This window comes from Schistocerca serialis, chromosome 3 (assembly GCF_023864345.2).
Source record: "Schistocerca serialis cubense isolate TAMUIC-IGC-003099 chromosome 3, iqSchSeri2.2, whole genome shotgun sequence".
Classification (NCBI taxonomy): Eukaryota; Metazoa; Arthropoda; class Insecta; order Orthoptera; family Acrididae; genus Schistocerca; species Schistocerca serialis.
Window position 1 is genome coordinate 625,406,973 of NC_064640.1, and position 21,301 is coordinate 625,428,273.

Sequence of the window (21,301 nt, forward strand, 5' to 3'; positions counted from 1 at the left end):
CATCCTGTAACCCAGAACCATGGGTCATGATCAGTTCTGGTTACCATGCTCTGTGCTGTGAGCTTTGTTGAAAGTCCATAAGCAAAGCTAGGCTTCTCAAACTTTATTGCCAGTCACTGGAATGATCCAAGAATGATATCACATCCTAGATGAAAGGTGTCATTGCTTCCAATTTCTGTCACAATTTGCAGTTGGTTGCACCCTGCTCCCTGAATGGCTACCAGAATAGCCTCTTTGACATGTATGATTCCCTCAGACATACACAATGGGTGCATGTGGTGTTACTTCTCATGCTTTGCTGCCATTTCCATAAGGGATACCATTTTTCACCATATGTTTGAACTGCCAACGATTATTGCACCTGTACCCTTCTTACATTTGCCTCCTCTTGACACAGGACAACAGGTTTTCCAACTGGTGAAGTGAGTTTCAATGGATCAGTTTCGTTTCAGTGGAAGACAGCACCTCAGACTTCTTGATTAGGGGAATGGGGGTAAGACTCCAAGTTTCCCTTGTTGGTACAAGAATTCTTAGCTCATTAAATAAAGACCTGCTTGATGTTATTCTGTTATCACCCTCTATGGTCAAAATGGCTAGCTTTGTGCTGAAAATACTGTTAGTCTCTGTAAATATTACCCAGTATGATGTCATGAAATAAATGTCAATAAAATAAACACGTTTCAATATGCTTCTGGTACTGTCTGTGAATGTCATTCTAGTGAGAAAGGTAACTGGATTTAGCTTTTGCAAGCAGTCATAAATATGTGCTTTCCAGAAGAGGTGCAGCCAAAAGCACCATTGTAAAAGTCTCTACAAGAAGTAGGTTCACAGTTATGGGGCATTGTTTGATATTTTCTATCTATGCCATAATGGGGTTATTATATGGCAGCTGAAAACAAAAAGTCATTGTGTTTACTTTAAGTTCTGTTCCACAGAAGAAATATATCTACAATGAAACAGCTCTCCTGTGAAGGTTTCTTGTCGTGTTAACACTTGAATACATCATTAGTGCAGTAAAATTTGGTGTTTGAAGAGGTTAATGATTTGACTTATTATTTATAAGACAATTGATTGGGTTTACCTTATTTATTATTTTTCAGAGTTTCTCAAATATGTAACATACTGGTTTTCTTTCGGAAGTGATTATTTATCTTTGAACTTACTTGCAGTTCAAGACCAGAGTAAAACATGTGACACCGAAACATCCTCAGGATAACAGGACAGCTTGGATAGTAACAGTGGAGGACTTAAGAACATGTACCGAAGAAACGTCCATATTTGATGCAGTATTTATATGCAATGGGTAATTTTTGGTACTCTTTTGCACTTTGCACAGCATTTGTTCTGCTCTGAGTGACTACTGTTGCCTTTTTCTGTCATATCTGTGTACAGTGCTTTAAATACTAGCTGCATTTCAAAAATGTTTTGTTTTTGAAGTGAACACTTTCTCTGAAGAAAATTATTTACATGCAATGTTTGTATAACTTTAACAGCTGTGTTTAACATTTTACCCAAGTATATGTGGTGTTCACCTACATTTATGAGTGTATACTCTCCGTACCATAGTAGGGGACATTTTTGGATACATTTTCATATGAAGAGTTTGAAAAACTATGGTTCTGACTGCAAGAGACATACACTTTTAATACATGTAAGATGAAACTGTGTTAAACATTCAGGCCTCTTGTATCACAGTCAGTTGAATTAAAATGATTAGCTGATGCACCACCCTTCTTTTAAATGAACTATAGACATTAAGGTATCAAAGAAATCCAACATAAAAATTCTAATTAGATAAAATAATATCAATTGTTTGACATACAGTAAGTTTTATGTACTTCTTACAAATTTAGTTCTTAAGACATGATGTTTTTTAATCTCACACAATCAACATCAAACTGGCAGTTCTGAAATCTTTACCCCGCAGGAAAAATATTTGTGTTCATCTTCAATACCTAGATCATTATGAAGTTGTTTCTGCTAAATAGTTATTGTTATATTGTGTGGATCATAATTGTGATCTCTTGCTGTGATAGGAAATGATCAAGTTTTACTATTATATTCCATCTTGTCATTGGATAATATGGCAATATGCTGACCATTCAAATGACTTCTTAGATTTCTTTTTGTTGGGTATGTGATGTGGTAAAGATTTTTATGGCTGAGTACATCACTCCTTTCTATGCTACACCAAGGCCGAGTGACAGTGTAAATCTTGTCTATTTCTGCTGTTTATGAAGATTACTGTTGTTTTCAAAGTGTGATTGATTTTTGACAACCAACTTCATAGGCAGAAAATGTTCTGTAAGGCTATTGTAAATCTGCTGAACTGTTTACAGAGTTGTCTATAAGAGGTTCTAGAGCCAACACCACATGTTTTCATATTACAAATTTCTGTGCAGCTCACACTTTCTTCCTTAATGATGAGGTTCCCAGAATATGATGCCATAAGGTAGTAGAGTAAGAAAGTAGGAAAAACAAGTCAATTTTTTGACATTTTCACCTCCAAAATCTCAAGGTGACCGTAACACAAGAGTAACAGAGCTTAGACATTTAAGATCTACAACATGAGAATTCCAGTTCAGATTCTTAGCAATCTAAACACTTAATAATTTAGAATATTCTCTTTCATTTGTTGATTTACCCTCATGAATTAATTCTGATGGTGTCACTGGGCCTTGTGCATCACTGATTAGATTAGATTAGATTAGATTAGTACTTGTTCCATAGATCATGAATACAACACTTCGTAATGATGTGGAATGTGTCGGGTTAATAAAAGGTGTCTATACAAGATACTACATTACACAAAATATTACATGACCTTTTTTTTTGTGCGGGTTGCGGCAATTACCTACTTACTATATCCAAAAATTCATCTAGTGAGTGGAAGGAGTTGCCATTAAGAAATTCTTTTAATTTCCTTTTAAATGCTATATAGCTATCTGTCAGATGTTTGTTGCTATTAGGTAAGTGATGAAAGACTTTTGTGGCAGCATAATTTACCCCCGTCTGAGCCAAAGTTAGATTTAACCTTAAGTAGTGAAGATCATCCTTTCTCCTAGTGTTGTAGCCATGTACACTGCTATTACTTTTGAATTTGTTTGGATTGTTAATAACAAATTTTGTAAGTGAATATATATATATATTGTGAGGCTACAGTGAAGATCTCTAGCTCTTTAAATAAGTGTCTGCAGGATGATCTTGGATGAGCTCCAGCAATTATTCTGATTACACGCTTTTGTGCAATGAATACTCTTTTACTCAATGATGAGTTACCCCAGAATATGACACCATACAAAAGCAGAGAATGAAAACAGGCATGGTAAGCTAATTTACCGAGATGTATATTGCCAAAATTTGCAATAACCCTAATAGCATAATTAGCTGAACTGAAATGTTTCAGCAGATCTTCAGTGTGTTTTTTCCAGTTCAACCCCTCATCAAGCATTCCATGACTTACACAATCAAAGGCCTTTGAGAGATCACAAAAAATCCCAACGGGTGACTTACAGTTACTCAGAGCATTTAATATTTCATTTCACACCTAGAAATTTTGAATATTCTACTTTAGCTACTGATTTCTGATCGAAGTCTATATTTATTAATGGTGTTATTCCATTTACTGTGTGGAATTGTATGTACTGTGTTTTGTCAAAATTTAATGGGAGCCCATTTGCAGAAAACCACTTAATGATTTTCTGAAAAACATCGTTTACAATTTCACCAGTTAATTCTTGTCTGTTGTGTGTGATAACTATACTTGTATCATTAGCAAAAAGTACCAGCTTTGCATCTTCATGAATATAGAATGGCAACTCATTAATATGTATTAAGAACAGCAGAGGACCCAAGACCAAACCTTGCAGCACCCCATTCTTGATTGTTCCCCCATTTGAGAAATCACCAGTTTTTTGCATATTATGTGAACTGCTTATTTCAACTTTCTGCACTCTTCCAGTTAGGTATGATTTAAACCATTTGAGTGCTGTCCCATTCATACCACAGTACATGAGCTTATCTAGAAGTATTCCATGATTTACACAATCAAAAGCCTTTGAGAGATCACAAAAAATCCCAATGGGTGACTTCCAGTTACTCAGAGCATTTAATATTTCATTAGTGAAAGCATATATAGCATTTTCCATTGAAAAATCTTTCTGGAAACCAAACTGACATTTTGTTAAAACTTTATTTTTACAAAGGTGTTAAGCTACTCTTCAATACATTGCTTTTTCAAGAATTTGGGATAAGGCAGTCAGAAGAGAGATTGGGTGGTAGTTGTTGACATCAAACGTATCCCCTTTTTTATGCAGTGGTTTAACAATGGCACACTTCAGTCTAACTGGGAAAATGCCCTGCTTCAGAGAGCTATTACATATGTGGCTACTGTGTTTTATGTATGTTCAGTGACAGGGAATCAGTTATTAATTTTTAGGAACATGTCATTTATATTTTCTAAAGTTGAAGTTACTCCATTAGGCTCAGTTGCAATATTTGGAGTGTCACAAAGAGAACTACTTCTGAGTCTTGGATGTATAATGGAAGATCATTTACATATTACGAGAACAAGAGTGGGTGTATACTGAGTCCTGTGGAACACCTGTAGTGATTATTCCTCATTGTGAAGATGATGTTTCATTGTGTACACTCTGAGGGTTTCTTAATACAACACTCGATGGCCTTTTAGTTGGATGGGATGAAAATCATATACCAATAAGATCTCTTTTACCATAATCTTTGAGCTCCATTAGGAGAATACTATGAATTGCACAATGAGCTGCATTTGGAAAGTCACAGATAATACCAGTTGGCAGTTTTTGTCATTTACATTTTGTGTAATCTGATTTGTGATTTGGAAAAAATGTCTGTTCATTGGAGAGCCTCTCTTGAAATTCTAGTTGAGACTGACTAAGTATCTTATTTCAAAGTGTTAGGTTATGGTTCTTGCATACATAATTTTTCCACTGCAAGTACCCTCAAGAAGGAGGTAAGTATTCTGACTGGTTGGTTATTATTAATATCTGTCATGTTTGATGCCATGAGAATGGTTGTGCCCCATCACTGATGTAATCCAGAACAGAAAGATGGTCAGTTTTGGTCATAATATCATCTGTCTGTTTCAATGCAAATCTAGAGTTGAGCTAACAGTGCAGCTATAATCAGTACATTATAGTTAGTCATGTAGGCTCTCTGTAATTATTCAAGGTTCATAGACTACTTGTACATCTGTCGGTAATGCAGTGATGATAGCTGCACTGTTAGCTGAAACCTAGATCTAAAAAAAAAAAAAAAAAAAAAAAAAAAAAAAAAAAAGAAGAAGAAGAAGAGAGAGAGAGATATAATATTATGATTGATGCTGACATTCTTTCTGTCCTGGATTAATATCTATTAATATCTGTGTTATTATCTTTTTTGTAAAGGGGTCTGACAAGAGAATGTTTGAGCCTGCCACAGTAAGTGATATGTTGTAGATGTGACTGAATACATCACATATATGTGAAGAACAGCAGGCAAGTACTTTACTTCAGATATTGTCAAAATCATGAGAGTTTTTCATTTTGGGGGAGGTAATTACATTCCTTTTCAAATCCAGTTTTTTAATGTCTTATTAGTGCAATACTGGACCGTATTCTTGGGAAAACAGCTGTTAAAGGTTGTTAGAAACCCTTATGTAAATATATTAAATTTTGAACTGATATCTGTCACATTATACACATCCCTCCAGACAGCTCCCTGTAAGGCTGCCTTGAAACTTTCAGTTGCCTGTTCATTAATTTTTCTGTTTTGTATAGTACCACTTCATTGTAATTAAATACATTATTTAGTATGGCCAGTTGCAATCATAGTTAGAGAGACCATTCACAGCTGGATAAAGTTTTATATCACTGATTAAATGCACCTATGAAAATATTGTCAATTAATGTAGTTCTTTCCTGTGTCATTCTGGTGGGAACATTAATGACAGAATACATCTCACAAGTGTTAACTAACACTTTCAAATTGTTCCTTTTATCTGCATCTTTCAGAAAATTAGTATTACACTCTTCATAGACTGTTGTTTGCTTTCTTCTGTCTGCTAGGTGGTGTAGTAATGACTCAGATTTATGCAAGAAGCTTTTGAGAGTGCAAATTCAGAACAAGCAAATCTGACAGAAACTTGTATCCATACTCCAAACTTAATGGCACTTCAAAGGTACCAAAAGCAAGATATAGTAATTCAATGTTTGGTACTGCTAGTAGGTAGTGCTTACATTGTCTGTATGTCATTGTCAGAATGCCTATGTGAAACATATATACTACAGTAAATGTCATGCACATGTAATTGCAATGCATAATTAATGCAAATGTATTGTTCAGAGCACTTTTGACTTATCAATGGAAGTGCATCTGTGCTGTGTTAACAGCTTTGCCCCTGAAAACATTAAACAGCAGACATTAGCCAGTGTTATGTTAATGTACTTCCCTATTTAGAATATCTTGAATTTTGTTGTGAAAACAACTTTGCTGTATTTTAAAATGTATTTGCTTTAATGTCTCAGTAAATAAAATGTGTGCTGTCATGCTGTCATTATCTAAAACCTTATTATGAAATCTACAGCTGTTTATTGCATATTATGACTGTTCAATTTACAGTGACCTCAGTGACATCTTTGTGTGACATCTTTCTAAAAACAGTATAGTGTGATTAATGTGTCTGCTTCCATCAATGCTGATCTCTTTTTCTTTCTATTCATTGTAAAATTTCAAACAAAGCAATAGGCTCATGAAATTAGTGTCTTATGTTTAACTGTGCTCTGTTGTTTTATTACAGACTAAGTATGTAACTCATTGTGAGACTAAGATGAAGTGAAACAATAATTTATACATTCTTTATCCTTTAAGAGAAGCATTGCATTTCATATTTTGCTGTGTGTGACTGGGGTAAGGTGGTAATTCTGTGAGAATTTTTTAAATCTGTACTATTTTAACTTTTGCCTTAATGCTTGGTAACTTGAACTCTTGGTGCAAATTAAAGGTAAGGGTTTCTCCCCAGGTGCAGGGTGGCCAAAAGCAAACTGGGCCAGAAAATGTTTTTGAATCTGTCTCAAAATGTTAACATAGTTAGCATAGAAGATAAATGCTCTTTATAGAATAAGCATGCCTAGTTGTATCTGCATTTACATCTACTTAAATAATGTTCAAGCCACTGTACAATGCATGGTGGACAACACATAAACTAAAATTCCATTTGAACAGGACTTGGAAGGCTCAACGTTTCCTACCAGCTGCCATGTCATCCTTAGCCCACAGGCATCACTGGATGCAGATACAGAGGGGCATGTGGTCAGCAAATGACTCTCCCAGCCATATATCAGTTTATGAGACCGGAGCCACTACTTCTCAACCAAGTAGCTCCTCAGTTTGCCTGACAAGGGCTGAGTGTGCCCCGCTTGCCAACAGTGCTCGGCAGTCTAGAATGCTGAGCCCAGCCTGATAGTGCTTAACTTCAGTGATCTGATGGGAACCTGTGTTACCACTGTGGCAAGGCTGTTGGCTGGACAATACATAGTACCAATATTTTAAGTTTTCTTGCCTATTTCTGTAGTGTATTGTAGAAGGTAAAATGACTGCCTAACTGCCTCCTTCGACACACTAATCTCTCTTTTTTTTCCTCATATAATCATTGGCAGCGTAATGGTTACATAGTGACCTTAGAATACTGGATCTATTTTGCAAATAGTTATGTTCCATGATCATTTCTACACTTTTTTCTGAGCTATATCACCCTGTTTCAATCCTAACAACCCAACTCTGGATTCATTCAATGTCTGTTGTCATGCCCACTTTTTAACAAGTCCAAACTCTGGAACAATCACTTAGAATTTGTTGCACTAATGTCTTGTATGTGACTGCCTTTGTGGATGCACTGAACTTTGCTAAAACCCTTCTAGCATCTCTGAGTCTTCCATTCACTTTCTTTAATACTGATTTTATATGATGTCACCATTTCATATTGCTTCTTAACATGACTTGCAAATACTTATATGATGTGATGTGTTCAAGATGTTCACCACTAATCTTGTAATCAGATACTTTCTCTGTGTTATAGCTATTATGTTACATTTATCTACATTTAAAGAGACATTCCATTCATTACATGAAGTGGAAATTTTGTCCAGGCCTTTCTGCGATTCCTCAGGATCATTCGCTGATGATACGTGCTTTACAGAACTGTATAGTATTGCTGATCAAATCTGATAAACTTTTTATATACAGGATGTCACAGAAGGAATGGTCAATATTCAGGGATGTGACAGAAACAATCATTCGAAGTAGAAACGTGTAGCAAACATGGACTCAAAAATGCATACATTAAGAGCTATGAGTACTTATTCATCTTTGTTACTGTGAAACACATCTATTCTACTGGCCAAGTGCTCATTGCTCTTAAGGTATGCATTTTAGTGAACATGTGTGCTAGACAATTTTTTACTGATACCTGTGATGTTTCTGAATAGTGACCATTCCTTCTGGAACACCATGTATACATTGAAAGTGTTAAAAGTTTCATTACACTTCTCTGGCACACATCTGCTGCTATTTTCATTTCTGTGGAACAGTCACCATTTATTGTAACATATTGGGTTCTGCAAGTCAGCTATTCCTTGAGCCAATCACATCACATTTTTTCCAAGAGAGTCTGTGTATCTTGTTTAGTTGGCATTGAATGCCATATAAAAGTGTTCACTTGTATCTAATGTTTGCAATGTGTCATGCATGAAAGAAACTAGTGTGTCTCACTCAAAGGTTTTTTGTTCTGGATCCTTGCTCGTCCTTTCAGAGAATCTTGATTTCCTCTTGGAACATCATAATTTTTAAGGTAAGAATGTGTACTATGAGCCTGAAACAGACAAACATTAGCAATACTGATCTGTAGTTATGTGTGTTCAATCCACTAGCCTTCTTATGAACATGAATGACCTGTGCTCTTTCCCTGTCACAAGGGTCTGTTCACTACAGAAATTGGCTCTGAGCACTATGGGACTCAACTTCTGAGATCATTAGTCCCCTAGAACTTAGAACTAGTTAAACCTAACCAACCTAAGGACGACCGTAGCGGCCCCGGTTCCAGAGTGTAGCACCTAGAACCGCACGGCCACTTTGGCCGGCTCACTACAGAAGTTATTCTTGATAAATATGATCTAGGAAAGGAGTTAATTCCATGGTAATTTCAATGTAAAATCTAACTGGAATTCTGGGGGGCCAGTGCCTTATTCACTTTGAGTAGTTTCAACTGTTTTGCACTACTGGTGGTGCTAATAATGATATCATTCATTTGTGTCTGTGTGGCAGTCTGACACTGGTAAGGAAGTATCCTCTTTTGTGAATTCATTTTTAAATGCAGAATTTAAAATTTATGCTTTCTATATGCTGCAGTCAGATTCAGAACCATATGGATCCACAAGAGACTGAATGTAAGGTTCAGTTCCTTTCATTGACTGCATATACGACGTGACCTTCGTAGGATTTTGTGATAAATTTTTCACCAGTATTTGATTATGAAAGTTGTTGCAGGTTTTGCACATGAACCTTCTTACAGATGCATGAGTTGCTATAAACTTTTCTCTATCAGACTCTCTGCAACCACTTTTTTCAGTGAGAGTATGGTAATCACTTTTTCAGTTTCAAATTATCTCTTTGCTTTTTGGGTTACATTGTAATGAAATGGTGCAAACATTTGGAAGTTATGGAAATTTGTATTGTGAATAGATCACAGCCTTTAGCTATTCATTCTGTCGATTATCTGTTGTTCTTTCTAGAGTTGACTGTTGTTGTTGTTGTGGTCTTCAGTCCTGAGGCTGGTTTGATGCAGCTCTCCATGCTACTCTATCCTGTGCAAGCTTCTTCATCTCCCAGTACCTACTGCAACCTACATCCTTCTGAATCTGCTTAGTGTATTGATCTCTTGGTCTCCCACTACGATTTTTACCCTCCACGCTGCCCTCCAATACTAAACTGGTGATCCCTTGATGCCTCAGAAAATGTCCTACCAACCGATCCCTTCTTCTAGTCAAGTTGTGCCACAAACTTCTCTTCTCCGCAATCCTATTCAATACTTCCTCATTAATTGTGTGATCTACCCATCTAATCTTCAGCATTCTTCTGTAGCACCACATTTTGAAAGCTTCTATTCTGTTCTTGTCCAAACTATTTATTGTCCATGTTTCACTTCCATACATGGCTACACTCCATACAAATACTTTCAGAAATGACTTCCTGACACTTAAGGGGATACGGAATCGGATTTTGGGTTAAAAAATCGAATTTTTTTTTTATTGGCGTATCATATTCTGCCATGTTTCCTCTTTAAAATGACGTATCATACATAGCTCTACTACAATTATAACTATTTTATTTTTATATATTTGTGAGATCGGGTATTGCGCTTTAGTTATACACGTCTCTCGTGGCTGACCATGAACTTTTTGGCAGTACCTTTAAAGTGACATGAATTCAAATATCCCGGTTTCCAGCGACTATTTATACACTAGTTGCCCGAAAATGTTTCTCTCTGGTTTCCTCAAGTTACTCTTTGACTTTGTGGCGGGACTGTTTTGTAAACAGTGTGATATAAGAAAGTAGTTGTTGTTGAGTTATTTCGTATTTAGTGCTTCATTTTTCGCAGTGAAAATGCCTAGAGCTAAAGCAAAAGTATTTAAAAAGCGTGTGAACTGGCAAGAGAAAAGAAATGATTCATTAGCAAAGCAAAGCAGTTCATCATCATCACTGTTGGAAAATGTGAATCCACTTATTACTGATTTGCCGAACGAACTTACACCAAATGAAAACAGTGCTTCTCATAAAAAACTAAGAGATTTGGAAGAGAAATATAATTTACTTGATAGAGGGAATGAAGTTTTTGAACTCATTGATACGAATATATTGTGTGAAGCTCTTGAAAACAGTTTGTGCTGCAAAAAATGTCATGGAAACGTTTCTCTGAAAGTAGAATCCCATGTTGGCCTAGCTGCCCAGTTTAATTTAATATGTAGTGTTTGTAAATACAGCTGTAAGTTTCCAAGTTCGGTTTCAGTAACTGTAAATAATGGATACAAGAAAACTGAACTTTATAGTGTAAATATTAGGTTAGTTTATGGATTGCGAGCAATTGGTAAGGGCAAAGCAGCTGGTGATATGCTATGTGGTGTTCTAAATCTTCCAAGTGCACCTTCAAAGTTTGAAGCTTACAATTATGTACTAGGATCTGCAGTTGAAGATGTAGCACAGAAGTCAATGCAGGTTGCTGTGGAAGAAGCAGTGGAAGAAAATGATGGCAGTCGTGACCTCACAGTGGCGTTTGATGGCACGTGGCAGAAAAGGGGCCACACCTCCAACAATGGTGTTGTAACAGCAACTAGTGTTGATACTGGCAAGGTTATTGATGTTGCAATAATGTCTAAATACTGTAGGTGCACAGGCAGGCTGAAAAATGAACACAGTGATGACTGTATTGCTAATTATTATGGTAGTAGTGGTGGCATGGAGGTTGCTGGGGTGAAGAAAATTTTTCATCGCTCTTCACAGTGGTATAATGTTCGCTATGTCAAATATCTGGGAGATGGTGACTCTAAAGCATTCAAAGAAGTTTTGGAAAGCAAACCATATGGGAACAGTGTAAATATAAGCAAACATGAATGTATAGGACATGTGCAGAAGAGAATGGGTGCCAGGCTGAGAAGGTTAAAATCAGTTATGAAAGGGAAAAAACTAGATGATGGGAAAACCTTGGATGGCAGAGGAAGATTGACTGATTCCATAATAGACCACATTCAGAACTGCTATGGCCTTGCAATCAGGCAAAATACAGGCAATCTTGAAGAAATGAGGAGAGCTATATGGGCTTTATATTTCCACACCGCATCCACGGATGAGCATCCACAACATGGTTTGTGCCCCAAAGGTGAAAACAGCTGGTGTAAATACAATAGGGGACTAACAACAGGAGAGAAATACATTCACCACCACAGTCTACCATCAGCCATCATGGCAGAAATAAAGCCCATTTTCAGAGATCTGGCTGACAGAAGTCTTCTGATGAAATGTCTTCACGGAAAAACGCAGAACCCCAACGAGTGCTTGAATAGTGTGATATGGCATCGTCTCCCAAAAACAGTGTTTGTCAGAATTAATACACTACATTTTGGTGTGTATGATGCTGTGGCAACCTTCAATCTTGGAAATATAACTAAATGCCAGGTCCTTCAAAAGTTGGGTATGTGTGTTGGTTCCCGTACGGTACGTGCTATGTTCTTTTTAGATCAGCACAGACTAAGGCATGCTGATAATATAATCAAGACATTAGTGAAAAAAGCAAGACAGGTGCAGAGGGGTGCCAAAAGAAGACTTGAAGATGATTATGAAGACTGTGAAGGGGGTATTAGCTACGGATCAGGAATGTTTTAATCTTCTTTCTCTGTTTCCCGTAAGTTTACTTTTTACTTCATCTAGGAACATTATCTCAGGTACTGGTCAACCTAGAAGTCTGAAATTTTTATGACGTAGTGACATAGGTCCCTATTACATACTGAAACAACGATTTTTTAATTACTTGATTTACAAAAGACTTAGGGGTGATAGTCTAGTAAAAAGCGATGGAAAAAATTTACTTAAAAATAAATGTACAATATCTCTGTAAGAAAATACTTTGACAATAAACTGTTGTTTCAGTATTGTTGTAACATATGAATGCACATATAGTAAAATTTTTACCTCTCTGTCTCCAGTAGTTTGTGAGAAAATGTTCCCTATAGTAGGCATATATTAACATTGCGGGGATAGGTGATTCCGTATCCCCTTAAACCTGTACTTGATGTTAACAAATTTCTCTTCTTCAGAAATGCTTTCCTTGCCATTGCCAGTCTACATTTTATATCCTCTCTACTTCGACCATCATCAGTTATTTTGCTTCCCAAATAGCAAAACTCAATTACTACTTTACACCTCTCATTTCCTAATCTAATTCCCATAGCATCACCCGATTTAATTCGACTACATTCCATTATCCTCATTTTGCTTCTGTTGATGTTTATCTTATATCCTCCTTTCACGACACTGTCCATTCCGTTCAGCTGCTCTTTCAGATCCTCTGCTGTCTCTGACAGAATTACAATGTCATCGGCAAACCTCAAAGTTTTTATTTCTTCTCCATGAATTTTAATACCTACTCCAAATTTTTCTTTTGTTTCCTTCACTGCTTGCTCAATATAGAGATTGAATAACATCGGGGAGAGGCTACAACCCTGTCTCACTCCCTTTCCAACCGCTGCTTTCCTTTCATGTCCCTAGACTCTTATAACTGCCATCTGGTTTCTGTACAAATTGTAAATAGCTTCTTGCTCCCTGTATTTTAACCCTGCCACCTTCAGAACAAATGTATATGCATTACATACAGTGTAATGTGTCATTTCAGTGTAAATAACACCAGACTGTTCAGCAGACTGCAATATATTTTTCTTTACAAACAAAATGAGAGTATAACAGATGTTATAACAATGCCAGTTCCTGTACCAGCACTCATTCAGCAACACACACAATTTCATCATTGACTCTGTTACTGTACATATGCCAGTCTCTTTTTATATCATCCTGTTTCTGTGTGGTTTGGAATAGAGAGGGAGGAAGTGGCAAGTTGAAGTATGCCTGGATGTTTCCTCTGGAAATGTGCTGCCTCCAAAAGGTAGGTATGTGGATTTGAATCCCAGTTTGAAACCAGAGGTTTGATCCACATGGATGCTGTACATTCTAAATATTTATCAGAAGTAAAAGAATTCATTCCATCACAAAACACTACTTTTGAGGTTAATGGTGTCACACAGAGTGATGTTACTGTGTGTATCCTATTTGATTCCATAATTTTTCTCAACAGGAGCAATTATCAGTAATTTTTTTTCATTATAGAACTTAATTACAATATTTTTGAATAAAACTATATGTGCTACTTCTCTTGCAGGCACTATTCTGAGCCATACATCCCTTATATTCCTGGACTAGAAAAATTCAGTGGTGAAGTCTTCCACAGCCATGTGTATCGTAAACCAGATGGTATAAGTGGACCTGTTTTAGTGTTAGGAGCATCATCATCTGGAATTGATATCAGTCTTGAATTAGCTGCTGCCATGGAACAGGTATTGCAATATACATATATGAGATAAATTTTGTACATTACTCTCTTACTTACATAATAAGAGTTTCCTTTGGTCTATTTAACATTTTTAAGTCATAAATAATTATACAGTTTTTAATGTGTTATACATTACACATGCCATAAACCTGACACCAAACTTCAGCTCTTAATAACCACATGTCCTTCTGTATGGAAAAAGAAAGAAAGTGAAATAATTGTCATAGAAAATGCAGGACCACGGGCACCTCAAGCTAAGATGGAAACTTCTGATTTAAAGGCGAGCAGAATGTCATGTAATAGGTTTAAACTTCATATTAGTTTGTAACTAAATATTTTTCTTTCAGCTGGTCTGAGTCTTATATTTTCCCTACAAATATAGTCTGATGAGGCAAATATTATTACATTTTCCCCAAAAATATCCTTAATATAATTTGTATGTGACATCAGCACCATTTAGTCAGAATAGCATGACCACCTGCTTAATAGCATATTGGTCAACCTTTGGAAAGCAATACAGAAGAGATAGTACATGACATGGACTTGAGAAGTCTTTGGTAGATTTCTGAAATGTGGGTACCACCTGGTGTCGAAACACAGGTCACATAGTTCCCATAATTTATGAGGTGGTGGTTTGTGGGCACAGAACTGGTGCTTGATAGTGTCCCAAATGTGTTCCACTGTGTTCTGATATGGTGAATTTTGAGGCCAAGACATCAACAGTGTACACTATCTTGCTCCTCATGCAACTATAGCATGATTCTAGCCATGTGACATGGACAATTATCCTGCTGTAGGCTATCATTTCTGTCATGGAAGACGTCAAGCAAGAAGGAATATAGGCAATTCACAATAATTTTCACATGGTTCACAGCTGTCATGGTACCATTCATTACTATCAGATGTCCCACGGAAGCCCAGGTGAATGCCGCTGGATGATTTCTTATCTACACATGACCATTGACCTGGTGTAACTTGGCAACATGTTTTCATTAATCCATGGTCCTATCTCAATGGTCCTGTGCCCAATACAGTTGTAATTGATGATTTCATTGGGTCAACATGAGAATACTTAGGGGTCATCTGTTAGTGCATAGCTCCATTTTCAGTTATTCATGCTGAATGAAGTGCTGTGCAAAACTTGTACCTGCATCATTGTTCTTTGTCATCAAATCTCCCACAAATCACAGCCGATCTTGCTTTACAGTGCAGGCAACTTCCACGTTCTATGATGAGATATGGACATTCAACACCTTATTGCCTTCTCATGGTTTCACCTTCATTCAACCACTTCACAACAGTAGCAGTGGAACAGCCAACTGGCTTTACTGTTTATGAGGTGTCTGTTCCCAGGCACCATTCTATAACAATGTACCTTTTGTAGAAGCCTCCATATGGCAATAGATTTCTATGTTTTGCAGCCCTTATCATCACTCAGATGATTCCACATTCATCTCTGCTCTGTTATCCATAGCACATCACTTGCCTGCAATGCCACAGTCAGAATTCAGTGTTGTGGTGGGGGGGGGGGGGGGGGGCAGTGGCCATAATGTGACACATTTGAAAGTAGTGGTTGCTGCCTCTGTTGTATTCAGTAAGCTACACAAATCATTTGAAAGATTTTAAATAATGAACACATAAAGGAGCTTAGCTAGCTGCTGCTTGGGCCAGGCTTGGTTAAACTGGGGTTCAGGAACATGGGGCTGGTCAGTGCCACCAGGTCCCCATTTCTCTGCATGGTTTGGAAAGCACTTTTGGTGATGTGTCTGAATACCATGTGTTTCAGGGTGTAGGGATCTTAGCTTAATCACTGGAAGTGTGAGGTGTGGTAAAAGCTTCAAAAAATAATCTTATTCACAAGGTGGGCTCTATAGAACTTGATGTCTGTCAAATGAAGTAAGAAAACAGTAACATGTGAGGTACTTGCCACATCTCTGTTGTATTAGGCTACTTCCGATATGTTGGGCTTTATCTGTGTTGACACATATTTCAAAAATCAACCCGGAAAGTTCCTTAAGATTAAACAAAGTATGCATTTAAAGCTGTACACAACCCAATCTTATATCTACATTTGCAACATCCCTAAGGAAACCCACACCTACAACTCAATGCACACAGATGTGGACTGCCAAGGTTGATGCAAATAGCTGTAGTTGCAAATGCATTTGCAGAAGAACACAGAGTCCACCAGAAAAATGTATACTCACTTTAAGGAACAAAAAGTATTACTTATGTGTTTATTTTACATTTAATAATTGATCACACATGTTGTACAACCTTCAGTTTAGCACATGGTTACTTTAAATGTTCAAAATGTTCTCCATTGGTGGCTATACACATAACAGAACGACAAGCAGTTGCCGCACCTACATCAGTCAATGTTACAGTGGAGATCAGTCACATGTTCCTGTAATCTTCTGGCAAAGTTCCTCCAGCATGCATGGCTTATGTCGACAGATGTTATCTTTCACAGTTCTCGACAAGTAAAAGTCCATAGGTGTAGGATCTGGCGACCTTGGATGGAAATCAATGGGCCCTCTTCATCCAATCCAATGTCCCAAAAAATTGTCACCCAGGAAAGCTTGTACAGCTAGGTGGTAGTGTGGTGGCACCCCGTCCTGTTAGTAGAAGACCTCTTCATCAGCTCCATAAAGCCCATTTATACCTGGCAAAATTGATGTGCGTAACATTTCCAGGTACACTTCTCCAGTAACAGTAGCATCAAAGAAAAATGGTCCTACTAAGCCCCTACATGATAGTTCACACCACACATGAACCCCTGGTAGATTTACCACTTTATCCACATAAACAGGCAGATTTTCCAGTGCCCAGTACAGATTTTTAAGCCGATTCATGGTTCCATTAAGTTTAAATTGTGCCTTGCCACTTTGTCACAAATTGTTTGTCATCAGTTACCATTTGGTGATACTATTCATAAAATTGCATTAGGCGATCAGGATCATCATCATTAATCGCCTGCAGTAATTGTCGAATTTAAACTTCCCACTTTGAAGCTTTCAGAATTATTCATACTCTTGTACTGCTAACCCTCACTGTGAATGCACATTGTGTAGCAGACTTCTGTGGACAATTAACAAACATTTTCTACACAAGAGCAGACAAAGCAGGACTTTTAGCTGTACGCTGTCTTCCTGATCTTCCTTTGTGAATATCACAAATTGTTCCATGCAATTCAAACTTGTCAATGATGTGTTTAACTGTTAGGTGAGTTGATGGTTCTGTTTCAAACTCCTGCCTCCACTGACGTTGCACTTCAACGGCATTATCAAACTCTAGAAACCACTTCACAATATATTTTTGTTGCTCAAATGTCAAGCATGCTCCAGCCATTTTGTTTTCTCAATACCAAGATGAAAGTACTAACATCTGTTGAGTCATAGACCATACAGGACCACACTCATAACTCAGATCATACAATAATATCGATAGAGCCTGACAAGGAATGTATACATTTTTCTGCTGGACTCTGTCTTATCCACACTAAGCACTTGGTTTGAGCAGCAAGGTGTTCAGTAAGATATTACTATAGCATTACAGGAATGCAGTACAAACATCACCATCTGGAAGGACAACATATCATTTGAATAGAAAAGAAAAGACAAGAAACAACAGAGCTTAATCAAAACATGTAGCCTTAAAGCCACTGAATTGCTATCAGTTATAACTGGTCAACAATGAGAATAGTTTCAAGGCAGAGAGAAATGGGGGAAAGGATATCCTTGCCAACAGATGGCTTCCATGAACAGACACAAACTCAGATCTTGAACGAAGGGGCTAAAGCCATTTGTACAGGAAAGCCCAGTATGCATATGCCTGCAGGAAATACACTTTAAAAATTCAGATGCTCCTGTACTATGAGGTCTTCTACAGATAACCAATAGCAAATTGCAGTTCTGCTGCATTTGTCAACAAGAGATATTACAAGCTGTATCTGTGGCTACTGATGCATCTCTTGAAAATGGTCATATCTTTGGCATGTCATCCACCATATCACCAAAATGGAGGCTAGAGGTTATGAGAATGTTAACTTACAAAGTTTTGTCATGCATATATCTCCTGAGATTCCACAAATACCTGCTCCAGAGGTTGAGGGCATGAGAAGCTAACTCTGTAACAGAGGTTGAGTGACACGTTTTGACTGGGCATTGGGGACTCTTTGTGCAACTTAAGATTACCTGCCCTTGCAGACAGTGGTCATTAGGATATTGCAGTTGGTCTTGATTTGAGTGATAAGGCCCCAATCTGGTTACACTTCTTAAAGTCTCCTAAAGGAAGCTATTAGAATGTGTGCTCAAAGGAGTGAACTAGACAATATAAGGCTAGTTGGCAGTATTTGAACACCAAGATAGTGCCCTGGACCAGGTGGACAAAATTGTAAGCTTGGCCGAATAGGTTGGTGATTTATTCATCTCAAAGACCCCAGAGCAATATAAAAGCCACACAATCCTCTGGGGAACAATGAATGTCCTTTTCCTTCGTTATAGGTGGACAGCACTATGAGAATTCCCCCTTACATTACTGTGAGAGAACTGTCTTCATAAGGCTTGTTTTTAACTCAGACCTTCCAATACCTTTTCAGATAACTTCATTCAGAGGTATAGTGTCCACCACATAACTATTTTCTAGTTTTAATCATGTATTCATTACCTTAAACAACATGTCATCCAGATTAAAGGATCACATTGATTACTCAATATATATGAGTAGTTTCTTGATTTCATGATTATCCTTTAGTCTTGTAATATATGTGTCACTAGCATCAGGTGAACACTGAAGAGGCTGCAGAAATGGGCAGGGTCTACTCATTTGAAGTATTCCAAAGCCAAAACTCTATGCATAAATTTCTCTCTAACACTTTAAGAGTTTTTATAGTTTCTGGACCTTGCATTTGATAACAGAATTTAATGGCTACCACATTTGAAACCTTAAAACTAGGCCATGGAAGCCTCTGACATACAGAATTGTGTGATTGGCAAAATTTGAGGCTCAGATAGAACACTATTGTTGTACATTATAGACACTTTATTCAGTTCAAGTTTGATTGTGGTTAATAAATCACCATTACCCATCTGATGATAGCTGTGCATGACATGTTTCTAATGGCTTAACTGTCAATGAGAGATTGAACCCTAATCTTCACTATGCTTCATGCAACATTTCTAAAATTTAAATCTATTTTGCAGTCATCTGTATAATAATAAATTATGGTATTTGCCTACATGTATACATGTCACACCCAAAGGCCATGAGGCTACTTGGGATTTGAGCAGAGCAACATCTAACTAACTTTGAGGTCGCAGATATGAAGGTTTTATCATGGATTGAATTAAGTCATCTTTGCCCCTCGTGTTGGGTAGGTCCATATATTTCTCAGTTTATTAGAGTGCATTACCCACAGTACATCAACTCATATTTTCAGGCTTATGTTTCATGAATTCCATAATATACTACGATCTCAAAGTTTTATATGCAGCCACGTGGGATTAGCCAAGCGGTCTAGGGCGCTGCAGTCATGGTTTGTGTGGCTGGTCCCGGCGGAGGTTCGGGTCCTCCCTCGGGCATAGGTGTGTGTGTTTGTCCTTAGGATAATTTAGGTTATGTAGTGTGTAAGCTTAGGGACTGATGACCTTAACAGTTAAGTCCCATAAAATTTCACACACATTTGAACATTTTTTTTTATATGCAAATAAGTATATGTAGGAGGAAAGGATACATTGTGTTCTCTAGTTCCTCAAGTGATATGCCATGCATTCACCACTTACACCTAGCACATAAAACAGTTTGAATTATACAGAACATATCTTACCAGTTAGAGCACCAAGGAATGGCATTGGGACTCTGCTGGGGACATAATGTGTGGGAATCCCAGAAAATGAAATCGTAGATAAAGTGCCGAAGGACTATTACAGGGAACTGATCATTGTATGTGTTAATATGCTATCAGACCAGATATTCATCTGCCAAAATACATGGTTGTGTGTGAGTTACAGTAATCTTAAACATTTGAAGTCCATAACAAGGCTGTGGGTTATATATATTCAGTTGTGAACAGGAGCCAAATTTCCTTTTGCACCTCTGAATACTGATCATTCTTCATTAATGCATGGTTTCCTGGTCTAGTTTGAGGACTTATCAGTGTGTGATAATGTATGGCTTTTGGTGGATCATATTTTAATGGATAGTATTCATAAGCTGACTGAAGGGCAACCTTTGATTTAAGTGGTGACTTGTTTGCCATTACAGATAATGACAGGACATGCGTGGTGAGTATTTTAAACTTTTGTACATTGTTAGTAATTCTCAACAAAATAGCAGAATGGAAGTTTTAATATGTGTTTCAGGATGTTTTATAAACATTTATAAATGAAGGCATTAGGTATGTATGTGTACACTTTGAGAGAAAAATATGAATTAATGCTGGATTGTATTACATATAATTGTAATTCCACCAGATACAGCAAAATGCTTGGAAGATCAATTGAGCAGAATGGAAAGTATCTTGAAAAGAGATTATAAGATGAATATGAACAAAATTTAAATGAGGTTAATGGAGTGAAGCCAAATTAAATCAGGCAATACAGAGGGAACAAAATTAGGAAACTAATTCCTAGTTTTAATCATTGCTTTAAATGTTATATAACCTCAGCAACAAAATAACTGACAATGGCTGATGTATAGAGGATATTAACTGCAGACTGGTAATACCATGGAAAACATTTCTGAAAAAGAAATGTTTGGTGACAGTGAATATATGAAATCTTTTCTGGAAGTCATATATGGAAGTGAAATGTTGATGATACGCGCAACAGACAAGAGGAAAATAAAAGGTTTTTAAGTCTGATGTCGTAGAGGTATACTGGAGATTAGTCGAGCAGATTGAGTGACTAATGGAGAAGCATTGACTGAAATTGGAGGGAGAAAAAGCTTATGACACAATTTGCCTAAAAGAAGGGATAGTTTGTTAGGACAAAAGCAATATGGCACAATTCATCTAAAAGAAGGGATCATATAACATCAGAGAATAACTCATTTGAGAATGGTGAGAAGTATTGGGGGAGGGAGGGGTGTTGGCTGAAAATTGTAGGAGGAGACCAAGGCTTTACTACAGTAAGAAAG

General features: G+C 37.2%; 1 protein-coding gene across 7 annotated transcripts in view; it reads left to right on the forward strand.

Annotated features, from left to right (window-relative positions):
* Window positions 1–21,301, forward strand: part of LOC126470513 (uncharacterized) — a 270,580-nt gene that overhangs the window by 182,246 nt on the left and 67,033 nt on the right. For all 7 annotated transcript variants that reach the window (XM_050098418.1, XM_050098419.1, XM_050098415.1 and 4 more), the window contains 2 exons: window positions 1,170–1,303; window positions 13,994–14,168. In XM_050098418.1, the coding sequence (XP_049954375.1) occupies window positions 1,170–1,303; window positions 13,994–14,168 (309 nt within the window). The remainder of the gene's footprint in view (window positions 1–1,169; window positions 1,304–13,993; window positions 14,169–21,301) is intronic.